The sequence below is a fragment of the Lissotriton vulgaris genome, chromosome 12, assembly GCF_964263255.1.
Source record: "Lissotriton vulgaris chromosome 12, aLisVul1.2, whole genome shotgun sequence".
Classification (NCBI taxonomy): Eukaryota; Metazoa; Chordata; class Amphibia; order Caudata; family Salamandridae; genus Lissotriton; species Lissotriton vulgaris.
This window is the reverse complement of record NC_141700.1, coordinates 252,265,192-252,282,070: the sequence shown is the minus strand read 5'-3', so window position 1 is coordinate 252,282,070 and position 16,879 is coordinate 252,265,192. Positions and strand designations below refer to the sequence as shown.

At 45.0% G+C, this 16,879-nt stretch overlaps 1 protein-coding gene across 3 annotated transcripts in view; it reads right to left on the bottom strand.

Moving 5' to 3' along the window:
• LOC147673887 (anillin-like) overlaps positions 1-16,879 on the bottom strand; it is a 429,866-nt gene that overhangs the window by 270,667 nt on the left and 142,320 nt on the right. For all 3 annotated transcript variants that reach the window (XM_086947773.1, XM_086947775.1, XM_086947774.1), the window contains 5 exons: positions 10,392-10,573; positions 9,710-9,820; positions 9,124-9,219; positions 8,441-8,567; positions 7,537-7,656 (listed from right to left, as the gene is read on the bottom strand). In XM_086947773.1, the coding sequence (XP_086803899.1) occupies positions 7,537-7,656; positions 8,441-8,567; positions 9,124-9,219; positions 9,710-9,820; positions 10,392-10,573 (636 nt within the window). The remainder of the gene's footprint in view (positions 1-7,536; positions 7,657-8,440; positions 8,568-9,123; positions 9,220-9,709; positions 9,821-10,391; positions 10,574-16,879) is intronic.

The following is a 16,879-nucleotide window of genomic DNA, read 5'->3' as shown; positions in this document are numbered from 1 at the left end:
CCTTCTGTGTAACAGCAGTAGAAAATATTGAACATCTTTTTTTGCTGCCCTAAGTACTTGTTACCCAGGAAAGTTTGGCTTTTGCCAGTCTGTCGCCTACGAGGTACCAGATCTGCAGTGGCAGCGACTAGGATTCTTAAAACAGATACTTCAACCCCTATTGCCATTGGTGTAGCAAAATTTGTGAGCTGGGCATGGTCAATTCGTTCTCGCAACCTTGGCAAATGAAGTTCCCACAGTACATGTTTTTATATCTTTTAGCTCGAATGTAGTATTGTTTATGTAGTAAGGGGTCTTTTTGTTTTTGTACATCGTCTAAAAATGTAATACTTTTCCTAACTTGTTTTTAAAAATGTATGTATTTATTATCTTATATGTAAGAGTATGAACTGCTTTTTAATATGTATTTGTCTTTTATGATGCAAATCGAATAAAGACCTCTTGAAGTGAAGTGCTAATTAAGTAACATGTATTGTACTTTTACCTCTGACCTCATAAAGAGTGCAGTGGGGTTGTGTTTAGAATAAATATATATATATTTGATATATACCTTGTGTGGTGTGCTTTTATTTGGTACTCAAGAGATTAGAAATGGTGAAACAACTTGCTTAACTCGTCTCCAAGTCTTAGCCTGAAGGCTGCTCTCCACAGCTACCACTAGGATAGCTTTCTATAAGGTTGACTTTATAACCTACCATCAATAAGGGTCGATTAGACTGGCGCAAGGTGCCCACTAGAATAGTGGACATCATATACCAGGCTAACTTCTCACAGCTGGCGTGCATCGCTTGACAAAATTGATGAAGCTGGGCAAGGGTCGCTCCCAGGAAGGCCGGTGTGCCACACCACACCCTTCGCCACGTTGGCTGAGGGGAAGTCGAAGAGAGACTATGCTTCTTCAACTTCTTGTTCTTCGACTTACTGGACCCTGAGTGCAAAGACTTAAGAGGAGTGATGAAGCTGATGAAGCTCAGAAGCTGACGATTTCTGGAGGCTCCAGAAACACTAGAGGCACAAACAATCTTTTGCTAAAGCCTAGAAGATTCCGCAAGGAAAAAAACCTATAAACGCTCTTTCTCAGGAATGGCACCCAGGATTTGGAACTCACTCCCTCCTGAAACCAGGCTCATCTCCTCTACCATACTTTTTAAGAAAGAAGTAAAAGCTATCCTCATGGCTAAATGCACTTGAATTACTACTGGGGATTAACTTCAAAGACTCGATACCGAGCTGTACTACTTGTTCGAACCCTTTGCATTTTTGTATGATTTGTGATATTGACTTACCTGATCGTTTATGCTACTACTTATTTGTACTTTTATCATTATTGATGTATCGGTTTGTCTATGCTCCCTCATATACCTCCCCCACCCAAATGGTTATTCACTCACATGCTCGTACCCCTCCTCTGTAAAGCGCTCTGATATCTGCAAAGATCTTGTTCGCGCTATATAAAACTTTCAAAATAAATGATGACGCTGCAATCGTTCCCTCGACATCCTACGCAACAGTGACCTTGCATGACGCAGAACAGACTGCCAGGCCTCTTAGAGCTTTTTGGGACCACTCCCGCAACGACTTAGGGCCATGGTTCGACAGTCGGAGCATGACTTGGGGTCACGGTTGTGCTCCAGGCAGAAAAAGGAACATGCGGTGCAGATCAGTAAGCGGCATCAGTCGGTTACAGGAACCGCATGCCTTGAAACTGGGCATCCCTCGTGCTGAAGACTCAAAAATGAAGTGACAAAGGTCGCAAAAAACTCAGTCAAAAAGTGACTGGGGGTACCGCTCTCTCCGAATCTGCGCTTGCTGGGGCGTAAAAAGAAAGAACTGACGTCAGCGTGCAAAGGCAGCATCTATGTAGCTACTGTGGTGTCATCCCAGCGACCACGCCGACGAACACTGAGTCGACCGCCGCCACCTTCGACGCCCAGGGGTACTGGGGACGAAAAACTCTGGATCCAGTATGATGCCTTGGGGTAATTATAAGATGAGGAATCTAACTTTTGCAGATACAGGGTCGCACACCTGGTAGTAATCAACGAATGGGGTCACACATCGGGGAAATCACCCCACGTACGCTTTAGAAAGGCTCCAATTTCAGAACCACACATACCTTTACTATATATATATATATATGGAAGCACAGGAGTCCGTAGTCTGCTGCCAACCACACAGAGGACGACTGAGGCCTGGAAAGGGGCGTAACGGCAAATGAGATGGGACAAAAGACTGCAGAGGGAGACCCACTCTGGGAAGGCAGGAAATAGCCAGAAATAAATGGGCTTCAAACACTGGGATATGGTCGGGATCTCTAGATTGGGTAATATCCTAAAAGACAGCGACCTGATTTCCTTTGCTCTGTTCCAAAATGAATATCATTTAAAAACCCACCCAAAGTTATAAATACTTACAGCTGAAACACAGCTTTCACTTCATACCCTAAGATAGACAGGTGGTCCTCAATAATCATTCTGGGGACGGTGGAAGGTGTGGCAGAGGCATTGAAGGCCACAGTGTACCCCTTCCAGACTCTCTGCAGGACCTACTTTTGAGGTGTTGGCCTGCCAAGAATCATCAACAAATCCTGACTCCCACACCAGAGTGTCTTGCTGACTTCGACCCTGGGTGCGGTGGGCGCCAAGGCACTGCTGTGCACCTTGCTGGGGCTGAAATGGCAGACAATATGGGGCAACTCTGCCGAAGCATCAAAAGAAATGGTTGGGCTGATGCAACAAGCGAGGAGCGGCAGATAACACCGGGAGAGTGCTGTGGTGCTGTTCTCTTTGAACCACTCCAGAGTGGAATATGCCTTGCTTCCAAACAGGCAATTTCTATCAAAGGGACGATTGGAAATCACCTGAAAAACGAACAGACTGCAGCCAAGCAGCGCAGCACATGAATAAGCTGGTGCCAATGAGCCCGCCCGATGGAATAATTGGTGTCCAAGCCACAACAAATGGTGAACTCGATTGTCCTGGACTTGAGCCATTGAATCCCAATGAGTGGGAGGGGGGCTGCGCCCCAGGGGGCAGCTGGCATTCACAGACCTGGGACTCTTCAAGGTCTCCACAAGTTTCGACTCCCTTTCGGTGTAAGTAGTTAGGAAGATATTGGCGTTTGGCTTTAATACTTGCAACACCAAGCTTTCAGGGTAGAGGTGCTGAAACAAAAAGAAAATGCAGGGTCGCCCCAGAGCGGTGGGGTATCTCAATCTGGTGATTGACCAGGAGGCTAGAGTAGATTTGACCCAAGCCACCAAAATGGCACCATTAAGTGGCTCACTTTAGGAGAGGACTAAGTGTATATTTACCCCAGCTGGAGCCTTTCTGTCAAGACATTGGTTTCGACCTCTAAAACAGGGTGCTGGAGATCAAGAATTTCTCATGACCACCGAGTAAGAAGTGCTCTCCTCAATGGCAGGACCATGGTCTAGAGGCCTGTCTCAGGGGACAGATCAAGGCCACTGGCATCTTGAAGGTCAGATCCATTTTCCGTGTGGTATGTTAGCCTATTTGGTCACTTGGATTATAGCCATTGTCTGATTTAGAGCGAAAAAGGAATACAGCATATGTCTTTACTTATGGCCGTGTCAAGTCTAGTTGGGGAGGTGGCGCTTTGATGGAAGCAGAGTGCGGCCTCAGTCAGACAGCACAATAGGTAACTCATCCTCCAGCGTCAATCGAGTCTGCAATGACGTCCAGGCCACATGGACTGGACTGGAGCATTGTGCAGGAGGCAGAGTCAAAACAAGAGCCAGAGGAAGCTCATTGGTGGATTGGGAGTGTTCAACTAGTGCCAGTGGTAGCTGGTAAGAAGCCAAAAAGTAAGAATGGCCTTTCCTTGCAGAACTCTTTGATCTGCCTTGGTGTCACAGACAGCCAGAGAAACGAAAAAGTTACTTACCAGTAAGTAGTTTTGCAGCTTGAAGAATTTTCTGGATTCACATGTTGTGCATTATTCCGCCATCTAGTGGTTGGGTCCGGAATGGGTAGTTTTTTTCCCTGGTTTTGGTCGCTGTCAAACACCATTTGGTGCCAAGGACGTCCTCTGAGTGATGACAGACTGTATTCTTGAGGTCGACGTGTGTGGTAGCCATCTTTGGATTCTTTTTTCTGTTTTTCTTTGGTTTGTAATCCTTGAGATGGTTTTAATAAAAAGAGATGTAGTCCTTTACTTCCCCACCTGTTCGTTGTCATTGTAGGGGAGGCCGGGTGGGTCGCATGTAAATCCAGAAAATTCTACAAGCTGCAAAACTACTCCTACTGGTAAGTAACCATTTCGTTTGCGTGTGAATCCTTTTCTGGAATCACATGCTGTGCATTAGATTATGTAGCAGTTTCTCCCGTCTTGGGGAGGCTGTGATGAAAGGAAGACTTCGCAAACAGGTGTTGAAGCACCCTCTATCCAATTGGAGCTTCCTTATTCATCTGTATGTCCACACAGTAATGCTTTGTGAAGGTGTGTGGTGATGCCCACGTTGCTGCTGTGCAGATGGAATCAATGGGTACATTGGTCATAAATTCTTGCGTTGCACCCTTCTTTCTAGTGGAGTGCGCTGTTGGTTGCATGGTTAGTTCCTTTGTGGCCTTGTCATAGCATACCTGGCTAGTTTGTACTATCCATCTTGCAATCGTTGCCTTTGTGAGCGCAGATCCTGTGCTGGTATGCAAGTTTGCAAAAAACAAATTGTTTAGTTTTTCTTATCTGGTCTTTTTTTCGCAAGTATTAAAGTAAAGCTCTCCTAACAAGCATGATATGGAGGTTTATTTCTGCTTTAGTTTCTGGGTTTTGAAAGAAAACCGGTAGCAGGATGTTTTGATTTAAGTTTTACTTCGATACCACCTTTGGCAAGAATTGTTGTTTAGTTTTCAAAATCACTTTATCCTTGTGGATCTGTAAATAGAGTTCTTGAATTGTTGAAGCCGGTAATTCACTTACCCTGCGTAGTGATCTTATAGCAAGGAGAAAGGCTGTCTTTAGGACAATCTGTTAGAAGTCTGCTGCACGCATGGGCTCAAAGGGTTTCTTCAACATTTGAGAGAGTACGGTATTTAAACTCAATATTGGTACAGGTGCAGCTCTTGGTGGAGCTATTCTTTTGGCTCCTTCTTGAAATCTTTATGACTTGCATGATTTTCCTCTTGTGTATGCCACTATGGCAGCAATGTCCACCTTATGGCTTGAAAAATTGATGTTGCTGTGCAAGAGGTAAGTAAGATATGTGATAAAAGATTCTTGTGTCTTTATGGAGCTGGTCCTGTTTGCAATGCACCATGTGGTGTATCGTTTCCATTTTGCTGTATAGCATTTCCTTATGGATTTTTTCCTCGCCTCTGAGTATTTCCATGGTTCTTAACGGTAGATCGAGATTAGCAGCTTGGCGCATGAATACACAGATTGTTAGTCAGTGTTGCTGGTTCCCGGTGAAAGATTTGGCCCTGTTGCATTGTCAGCAGGTCTTTCTCTGTTTTGATCCTGTCTGATCATTTCTCCCTTGGATAGTTCTATGAGAGAGTGGAGTACCATGTTTGCCTTGGCCAATGAGAGGCAATGAGAATCCTATTTGTTCCTGGCTCCTTTGCCTTTTGTAGCACCCTTTGCATCAGGGGTATTGGTGGAAAGGCGTAAGCAAATGTCCTTGGCTCAGGCTTTCTCTGGGCGCGTCCTGCACTGCGGGAGTCGCGTTGTGCTTTTAAAGAACCTCTGGCACAGGAAGATAGTCGGCGCCTCCCGGCGCGCGTTGCAGGCTGGAGATTACAGTCCCCCACTGGTGCAGGCAAGTGGGGCAAAGTTGCGGAGTCCTGATTTATTCTGGACTGCGCGCCTCATTTATTGCCTGGGTGTTAAATGCTTAGCACTGCCCTCCAATACATCTAAACTACTTGTCCACACTACCAAAAGAGATCATTTGGGATACTATTTGTGCCTCCAAACCAACTGGGGCTTGCTTGGATTATTCACACGGTGTGCCTCTTTGGTCCACTGTGTAAAAAGCCAGCTTCCTACACATGTAAAGATGGTGAAAATTATCCATAATTTCTGAACGATGGAAGATTAAAGCATTTCAAACAATCTACAGCCCGTGTGAATTCTCAGGACACGAAGAAAACTAAAAAAGAAAAAGGGCTCTCATTTCATTTGTATTTGATGTTTTCCAGATAGCCGTACTGAAAGAACACTGTAGGCAAGAAAGATGGGTACAGCAATGCTCTACTTATTAATGAAGAAACCCATGAAACAAGGAATCTCACTTTTGAGAGAAACTGACAACGCAATAGAGATTAAACTGCTTTATGTCCTTTGGTGTCTTTGTTGCAGAGGTCAAGTAAGAAAAGGAAGGGGAACATGAATCTCAACTGCTGATTAGATTGGCAGGCACAGTATTAATTTCCTTTTGAATGCACAGACACAAGACACCAAGATGTAGCTGGGATCCAGGTCCTGCTTCCTTGACTTGTCGACCACTCATTAAAGAGGGATTCATTCGAACTTCTTTAAATCCAGCGGAACAGAAAATAAGTCTAGTTGATTGGAATTTTTTTATTTTTTAGTTCTTGCTAGATGCATATGATCAACAAACCAGTTTGGTCATTGGGAAGGAAAAGGCTTAAATTGTTTTCAACTTTAAGAACTAGAAGAACAAACAGAGTTTACTTTGTGGGGAAGCTGTTCCTTTGGTTAAAAAAACTGGATGAGAACCAGGGAAATTTTTCAAAGACGAAGTTAAATCAAGTCACTGTGTGCGGTGATCTACAATGAGCCATTTCACTTTGTGAAGTCAGTCAACCCTAATCATTTCAATGTATCCAATGTAGGCTAGATGTATGTGTTGGCAGTTCGAAAGGCATGTGCTTTCATCGACTAAAAGGTGAACTGTTTCTTTTTCCAAGTTGCTTACTTTGTGAACTTATGAATCATTTCCGGTTTGTGGTACTCAACTCACTGAGTATGCTACGGAGTTTTTTTTACACGAGAATATGCTAATGTCTATATGCAAAGTATTATCTACACTTCTGAATTTTCTTCCCTGTTTAAATAAAAACGAATTGCAAAAAGAACACCAAGTATTTGAGAAACCGTAACTATCATTCGAACTAGCAGCGTTTATGGTTGTGTACAATTACTCTGGAGCATTGCTTGTGTGAAACGTGCAGCACCAGATTTACAAATAGCAATAACCCAACTAGTAATGTTAAGGTCCCTCAAGACTCTTCAATGGGCAACCGCAGCAAGGTTAGGCCCCTTCAAATACTTACCTAACGCACATGTGCACCAAGAAGTCCTACCAACAGCCCCCCACTCTAGACTACTCATTAAGGGACTCCAAAACCCTTCCAAGTTCCCACAACACCATAACCCCATTCCCCATCTATCCTCACTCAAGGCTTACAATCACTGGGTTATTGGTGGTCACCTCATTGGCCAACACGTCACATGTTCTTTGATTACCTCCCAAGCTTTCTCTACCAATTCTCAAATGTTAGGTATTCGACTAGCATAGGTGCCATACTGTTCCTAGATGCACAGCCTTACCTGAAGCCTTCGGAGAAATGCTTGAAATTGAATCACCATCTTCATAACTTGTGGATGGGATGGTTTCAGATTGTGATGCAAAGGTTACTTTGCGAGGGGAGCTGGTGCGCTTCTTTGCATCTGGAGAGACAAAGGCCATCATGTAGAAAATAAAGACTGGAGTTCCACATACACCACATTGGTACAGTCCCACCAACCTTAAACCCCTGCCTAGGTCACTTCGTGGTAAGAGCTAGCCCAGAAAATGAATAAACAAATCTAACCCAATTCAGTGCTCGGAGAGGGAATTAAATTTAGCCACCATAGAGCACAAGCTAAGTGCACAAGGGTTCTCCACATCTTCATCAAAGCTAAAGTGGTTAAAGTACAAACCATGTAGTGAGTAATGAAGGTCAGTCGTGCTGGCTGCAAATAAGGGAAACGCAGTCATGCTAGAGTAAGCTGCTGCTACCATAACAGAAGTAGCAGTGAACCAGAGCATAAAGTATAAACACCTCCAGTATCTGGGGTGGAACTGGCACATAGCACTGAAGATTTGTACAGAATTTCATGATGGAGAGATCTAGTCATATGTCCCCTCAAAACCACAACAAATACAGCTGTGGAGCCAACACAAAACATGTGAGTGGCACTAAGCAACCCTATGAGGAGCTTAGCAACAAGTACATAATTGTTCCACGTACAGGTGTAGTCAATGAACAACGTTCTGTGAATCGTCATGAAACAGCAATGTCAGAGTGGCTCAAACCTACACCTAATCAAATTCCTATCCAGCTATTCATCCACTGAAACACTCTGCAGGTAATTTACTATTGGGAGATCTGAATGCTACCTTGCTTAGACTAAGGTGCCTCAGACATCCCTATTCACTCGTCATTAGTCCGAATACATGAGATGCACACACCTAAATCATTCTCCGAAGAATAACCCTTCAAGCGAATTTCCAGGGAGGAGACGCAGCGCTCCTCAGACACGTTACAGGGCTGATCAACTCCGAGTTTGTCCGGAGTGGAAGAATCCATGCGAGATTCCTAGAAATAGAGGGAGAAAAAAAAAAGATCAGTGTGAAGTAAAGGATTTGTACAAGCGTTAGGTCAGACAGGCAGAGACAAATAAAGCAATCTCCTAAGATATTAGATAAACAAACCTCAGTGCTTTAATTTAAGCTCTAATCAGACAAATAATCTATGCAGTTAAAGCAAACGTGCATCCAAAATATCACAGGAAACATCTTAGAAATACTTGCTTTGCAGGCCATTACTTCAATAACTACACCTAGAGTTTAGTGGAGGTGAAATAAGCTACCAGTGAGTAAGGAGATTCGGAGCTAAAAGAAAGAAGAAACCTAGAATAACATTTTGTCTGGGATCCTGGGGATAAAGGTTTCATTTTACACACTGGAAAATGGCAAATGCAATACGCCACAACAAACTAATTAGGGAAAAAAAGCAGCAGAATAAAAACAGAAAGGAACAAATTAGTAAAGCACTGGCATGCTACACATCTGACAGGTTGGTGGAGTAGAGGGTTGGTTAGTGAGTGAAGAGGGCCAAGTGAACGGAGGCCATAAGAGGGAGCACCACCTACCGTGGAGTCTTCCGTACTTTGCAGAAATGAAGCACTTTTTGATGTCTCTTCGCCTGTCTGAGAGAGGTCTTGCAAGCTCTCGGCACTAGACGGCACCTGCAGGTTAGTGCAACAAAGTTCTTGGTTCAAAAACGATGCCAAGCCACTGAGAAAACCTGCGTCTACCCCTCATGACCAGTGCCATGGTCAATTAAACACAATGGCCTCTATGGGGGCAGGCATGCCATTGAAATCCATATATTATGGCATAGATGAACATTCTAACCACTCTTTAGGAACAGCTCTAGCAATAGTAAAACCATGGAAAGAAGCAGGACAAGAAAATGCAATGGTACTAGTAAGGTCTGTGCCAATTCCATCACAAGGTTATTTGTGAAAGTTAAACTCAATACCAGAGCCAACTGATTTCAATGAGTGCTTCCTAACAGCTATGCCCCGCCAAACTCAAAGGACCAATGCTTTGGCCTCTGCATAGCCGATTAGCGTAGGGTTTTTGTTAGTGTCCAATGGTGCATGTTCTATGAAAGAAGCAATCATGCAGATCCCTATGTGAATAACCCACACAAGTGTCAATGTATTTCCTCACCATTTCCAGCGGACTAGTCGGTCTTGAGTTCTGCTGCTTAGTCATCACCTTTACCCACAGATTCTTGGGATCGAATGTTCCACAAAGCGATGCTACCTCTGCCTCCCGCTCCTGCAAATAAAACAAGTATTGAAAAGGGATCAAACTGAATCCACCTCTATCAATATAATCATAAGCTACAGTAGGCCTGCCATTTGAACCACTACACAGTTGTACAAATACATTGGGAGCTAATATGGCTTGAACTAAAACGCTGTCCCACCTCCCTTTCTCCAAGATGCTAACCAATCTAAATCTTAAAATACTTGATGATTTTTCACTACTTTGTCCCAATTTGTACCTCTGCATACATAGATACATCTTGAAATGTATCTTCCAGAGACCTGAGCTCTAGTAGATCTTCGAGTACATCTGGACTTTCATCTACAGCACAGACAAAGGAATACATTAAGAACAAGCGTCCTATAGGATGCAATTGGTTTTAGAGTGGTGTCCAATTGATGGACTGCATCTCCCAGCTGCCCCACCCCCTTTCCCTTACCAACATCACGGCCCTGCCAACTCCCGATTTTAATACCTTCAACTGATACCAACTAAAGCATGTAGTTGAGGAATTAGGTGCTGCATATTTGGTACCCTGTCAAGTACAAACCACAGGCAGACATGGGGCTGTGAACATTACCGTTCGCAGGCGGATGGCACTGGATGTGCTAGCTGAGGCCTGCGGCTGATTAAAGAGTTTCATACAAATGGCACTGGTGCCTTCCGTTTCGATCTTTAGAGGTTCTGGAATAGAGGCTGGAATTGGATCTGGAGTCTTCCACTTCTCAAACAGGTCAACAACTGATTTCACTACCACCTGGTCTGAAAGAAGAAATTACCAGAGAAAACAGTAAGCACAAATGTTGGGTTAAGCATAGAAGGGGAGAGCCAAGTGGGGAAGAGGTACAAGGAAGAAAGAGTACAGCTCAGAACACGAATTAAATAGATATTGGATTCGAATAAAAATACAGAAAAGCTCAAACAAACGATACACACTTACAAAATGTTCTTTGTTAGCATGCCCAGGTAGAGGCCAGATCTTTGTTCAGGACCCTAAAGTTTTGTGTTGCCTTTTAAATTTAAAATAGAATTGATTAGATTGTGAGGTAAGTCTGCAAGATGCATTCGCACTGGCAGGAGACACAGCTCCAGGTGTCCCTGTAGTAGCCATCAGCTGCCTCGGTCCTCCATCTCCTGCACCCTGTAGCGGAAGGAGGACTGTGCAGCTGTGTCGTGTCCTAGCGCGCAAAGCAAAGTCTGAGAGGAACTGCCTCATAGGTCCATGATAGGAGGGTACAGTAATATGGCTGATATCTGCCCTTCAATAGGAGTAAGTGAATTATGAGCCTCAAGAGGGGAGACACTTCTCCAAGACTTTTGGCAGAAAAACAAGGAAGAGGTAAAAGGGTGTCACCACAACCCTCCTGTAGGAAGCTGGCTCTTTATATGGTGTACCAAAAAGAGGTATACTGTGCAAACAGTCCATGTATTCCCTTATGAGTGGACAGGGGCTTGCACTAGCAATCCCAATTGACTCTTCTATGGGTCACGTGGTCAAGGAGCATTTGGCTTATCAGAGAGGAGAGTTAGGCATCTTCAAATAAACAGCCAAAAAATGGTACACGACTCCAGTAGCAGATCCACACTAATTTATTAAGCAACAAATACATACATATACACTAGAATCTATACGATCAGGTAAGTATGTTTCAAAGAAAAAATACTTTCAAGTTTTTAAAGTGGACAGTGCAATTTTGGTTGTATGACGAAACCACATATACAATTATATTGTATGCCTTAACAAGGTGGTCTTTACTATGACTGTCTTCACCACACATGCCTTTAAAACACTTTTTGTTGTAGAGGCATAATTGGTAAAGGCATACGCGTGGAAAAGGCTACACCCTAGTCCCCCGCCCTGAGCAATAAATCCTGCCCCAGCCCTAAAAACTACCCAACCCACCCAGAGCCCGAAAGCTGGCCCCCAATCTTAACTGCCCCAAACCGCGTGGTAAAGGCGTACGCGTGGTAAAGGCGTACGCGTGGTAAAGGCGTATCCTAGCCCCCTGCCCTGAGCAATAAATCCTGCCCCCAGTCCTAAAAACTACCCACCCCCTCCCCACCCTGAACCCGAAAACGGTCCCCAACCTTAACTGCCCCAACCCCCCGTAAAAGTATACGCTTGGTAAAGAGATACGTGTGGACCCGCGTTGTAATGCAGCTTCCCTGCAATTTTCATAGGGGGAAGGGTTATGCTATGAAAGGAAAAAAATACTGCAAACAATTTGACAGACTTACAAGACAAACACTCGGCACTTAAGGGGAGGTCAGATGAGTTACAAGGCAGCACCGGCAGGTCAGTTCTAGCCGCAGTAGGGCGGCCGGGTGTAGTGGTTCAATACAGCGTTGAGGGCCCAGTGTTAGTCAAGGGGGATCGGTCCAGTCGAAAAGAGGCTGGAGGTTTGGACGGAGAGAAGTTAGGCTGAACCAACAGGTAGGCTTAGGTCTTGTGATGCTCGGGGACACTTTTGGTCTTCTCCACACGCCTGGGGCAATGGGTGCAGAGGTATTTGGAGGCATCAGGTTTGTCACCAGGAGCACTCGCAAACAAGGGGCCTGCAAACGGAGAGTGCACAGTGCGCAAGTCCAAGGTGGGCTTTGTCTCTTGAGGGCTGGGGATCATGATGGCACTGCTGGCTCACTACAGCTCGGGGTAGGTGGCACAGGCACAGTGATGTTTTTTTCGGTGTTCGGTCTTTGTGGTTTGGAGTCCGCGCAGGTCTCTTTGGGAGCCTGCAGGGAAGCAGCTCAGCGGACTAACAGGAGTTCTTGGTTCATGGGTGACGTTCTGGCAGTTCTCCCAAGGTTTTGGAGACTCAGCATCTGCATAGCAAGTAGTCTTTGGTGCAATTGTCGAAGACAGCAGACAGGCTGGTGCCAAGTCAGTTGCTGGTCTTCTGTTCTTGCGACTCTTCACAAGTCTTTCAGGTTGACAGGACCTGAATTACTGGTGCCTGGGTCACACCTAAATATTAGATATAGGTGCGTCAGGGGAGTGTGGGTAGTAGCCAATGGGCTGCTGACACAAGCCCTATATGACCCCTTCCTGTGAGATGTGGGCATAACTTAGTTATGTTTTTTATATTTAATATAGCGCACAACTTGCCCGGGGGCATCTCAGCGCTGTAACAGAAACAAGCATCAGTGAAGGGGAAAAAAGTTTAGAACAAATGAGCTTTAAGTAATTTCTTGAATTTATAGTAGTTCGTACAAGTGCGAACATTAAGAGAAATATTGTTCCAATAGTAAGATGAAAGGTAGGAAGGTAAAAAGCCTCTCCTCCGCTGGGAGTCAGACGAATGCACGAGACACACAATAAGGCTTTATCAAGGGATCTTAGGCTACAGCTAGGTGTGTATGTAGGAAGCTGGCTCTGTATACACTATACCAAAGTGAGGTATAATGTAAAGAACCCCAAAGGTAAGCAGAGGGAACGTTAGATAGGACCTCACTTTAGTTGCAGTAGAGCGATTGAGCAGTAAGGCATTATTAGAGGATAGTATTAAGCATTTTTTGTACCCACTCAATGAGCAAATGATTTCACACACTGAACTTCGGACCAATTGGTTTTGTATAAAAAATATTTTTAGTTTTTATGTCCTAGAACCAAGCAAGCCTGGCACAGGTAAGTTGATAGATATAGTTTGAAATGCAGTTGTACATGTACTTTGAAATGGTTACAGTTTGAATTACTGTCAATACAATACTGTGAAATGCTGTACATATACTTTGTATCGATTTTGCAATAATAATTACAGATAAGTTACTTTTACTGTACCTTTGAGATTACTTTTTCTATTCTGTGTGATATGCCTAGATATCACACTGGGCCATTTCCTAGAGAAAAGGTAAGTAAAATAAATTTTGCAGAATTGTTATTTTTCAGGTTTCCATACAAATCTACTCCACACAACATTTTTCAGAGAAAACCAGTCAATAGGTTCCTATGGAGAGAAATGAAGTTAACAGTAACCAGGTAAGTAATCTGTCTTTGGAGTGGGGCTTCTGGGGTTAGAACAATGGTTCCCCAGGGTCAAGGATACACTCTTGTTACACCCACAGAGGCACTACGGAGGCCCAATGTTATCGAATGGGGGATAGGGGGCCTCATATTGGTGGCTGCTGGCTAGCAGGCCACTTGGCTGTGGGAGCAAAGCTCCTGGACGTTAGCTCAGGGCAAATGGGGAAACAATGTAGCACCAAAAGAGCACTAGGGGGGCCGGGTGCAGGGTGCTGTTTCAACGTCGGGTGCCCTGCTGATTTCAATGCAGAACTTCCGGTTTGCAAAGGCACTGCAGGCTCGGGATGAAAGTCTTCTGTGTGAAACCACCACTTCATGAGGTAAGTTAGGCAGTTGAGGGTTGGTTAGGCACAGTCTGTTTGGGTACACAAGGCTGTGGAGCGTCGGATGCAGGGGTGCCTTTTAGGGTCAGATCTTACCACCTCCTGATCGGGATTAGGGGGGCCTTCTGGATTTAGGCTGCAGGTGTCGACCGGCGGCTTGAGGCAAGTCAGGGGTCGTCGGATCTCGGGTCAGGAACACCAGGGTTATCTCCTCATGGTGTTTGCCCACTCAAGCTTGGACCATGGTCAGCGTGTGCAGAGTGGGCGGATCCGCTGTGTCAGACCTGGGCAAGAGGTTGCTGATTAACAAATCTGGTGTTCACGGGAGACAAAGTCTTTGGGCTTGAAGGCAGGCAAGTCCTCCGGGGTTCGAGGTTGCTGACTGAAGGACACACCGGGATTTCACAGAAGCAAGTTTGAGGAGGAGACAGGCCGGTAGGGCTGGGGCCAAGTCAGTGGGAGTCTTCCTCTTGTTAGCTGCTGCATGTCCGTTTGGTCTTTCTTGTTGCAGGTTCTTGTCGGAGGCAGCAAGGTTCAGGGGTGCCCCTAAATACTAGATTTAGGGGTGTTACAGGTAGGTAAAAGGCAGGGACCAATGAGTCCCTTCCCTGGGGTAAGTACACCCCCCATTATGCCACCCTCCTGTGGAAGGGGGGCATGAGCATGTCCCTGGTTGGCGGAGTCTCCCCATCTTCAAGATGGCGTGGACTGAGTTGTGCTTTACCTTGCCTCCCCCACCTGAGGGGTGGAGTTGGCAGAGGTGGACACACCTCTCTTCCATTTGTTTTCCCCGCTGGTTTTCCTGCCCAAAGTGGGTGTCAGAACCAGTGGGGACCAGTTGCTGAGAGCAGCAAGTTGCCTGGGGAAGCTCACAAAGGAGTGCAAGCCTTTGAAGCTTTCCCTTCGTGAACCCTGCCCATCCTGGGGTAGGAGGCTTGTGAACTCATCCCAGGGTGTGCATTGTTTCAGGCCCCAAAGAGCAGCAGGTTCTCGACCCAGGGGTCCAGAAACAGGTCTGGCGGTGGCAGCTGAAAGCAGCCACTCAGCCTGGACACTAGTGGTAGGTTAGTTTTACGAGGGCATCTCTAAGATGCCCTCTGTGTGCATTTTTCATTGAATTCCGCAATGGCAACAGGATGGGTTCAATGTGCTGAGAAGTTTGATGCCAACCTTCTCAGTTTTCAGTGTAGCCATTATGGTGCTGCGGAGTTCATAATGACGAACTCCCAGCACCATATACTCTTAATGGCAGCACTGCACTTACAATGTCGAAGAATGGACCTCGACACTGTAGGGGTACAGGGCTCATGCACCTTTACCCTAACCGCTGGTATAGTACACCCAGCTAGAGGGGTGGCTTATCTATGCCAGGGCAGTGGATTGTAGGCATGGCACACAGGGATGTGTCCTAATCAAAAAGACCTGAAGCACACCCTTCTTTAATCCAAAGATTTCTGTTGAACAAGTTTATCAATTTTGGCGTGCATGCACTCTTGAAGCACTCCGTACCTTTAGCACAATGCTATCTCACCAGGAAGTGACACGCTCTTTTGCGTGCCGAGAAAGAGATGCACAGCCTGATACAAGTTTGTGAACAAATTAACCACGTACTCAATGAAGTTCTCAAAATGAATCTAATTTATTTTCAATGTTTGTCCATCACGTCAAAGATACAAGGTTTCATGTTTAAGTATTTTTCATTTGCACAGGAATTGCCCATCCAGGCCTATTCACAGGCACGTAAATGGACAAACATTGAAAATAAACTGGATTAATTTTGAGAACTTCATTGAGTACGTGGTTAATTTGTTCACAAACGTGTATCAGGCTGTGCAACTCTCTCGGCACGAGAAAGAGCGTGTCCCTTCCTGGTGAGATATCGCATTGTGCTAAAGAGTGCATGCACGCCAAAATTGATAAATGTGTTCAACATAAACCTTTGGATTAAAGAAGGGTGTGCTTCAGGTCTTTTTGATTATGAAGTTTTCACTGCCCTTCCAACCCTGTTAGCACCCCAAGAAAAAAGCAAGTGGAACTTTAAAATAAACGTTGTCACGCCAAAGATTCTCAGAGTTAAACACAAAAACATTTGAGTAGTCTCAATAATTACAGACGTTGCTTGAGAGACACTGGGTTTTTATGCATATTGTTTGCTTTTTAATTTTTTATTTTGCAATTTAAGGAACATGGGATTGTGGATGATGTAGTCATGCTGTAAGGAAGGGCGGCACACTTTGCTATCATTATATATTTTTTTCGGAGTCTAATTTATTGAAGGTGGGGCATGTTGTAGGAAAGTGGTTATCTGACTATATGGTTACCCCAAAGTTTTGCCTAGTGTTTAGCTGGTTTTTGACTTAGTCGGCCTGGAATGCTGCTATTCAGGGCCCCAGGCTATCTGCTCTCTCTGTAAAATGGACTCCATGTACTTTAGGTACATTCCTAATTGGGATTGGGTCACCTTTGTGAGCCCCTGTATAGTGTACCATAGGTACCCAGGGCATAGGTGCATCCAAGGCCTACCAGGGGCTGCAGCATGAATTATGCCACCCCTGGCTGGCCATCCAAACTGACACCACAGGCTGAACACTTAGCTTGGGCAAGGTGGCGTAATCACCCTTTGCTTAGATATAGTAGTCCTTTATCTACACTTATATATAGACACACATACCTATAAGTCACTCCTATGGCAGGTCTTGACAATCCTGAAGGCAGAGTGCTTGG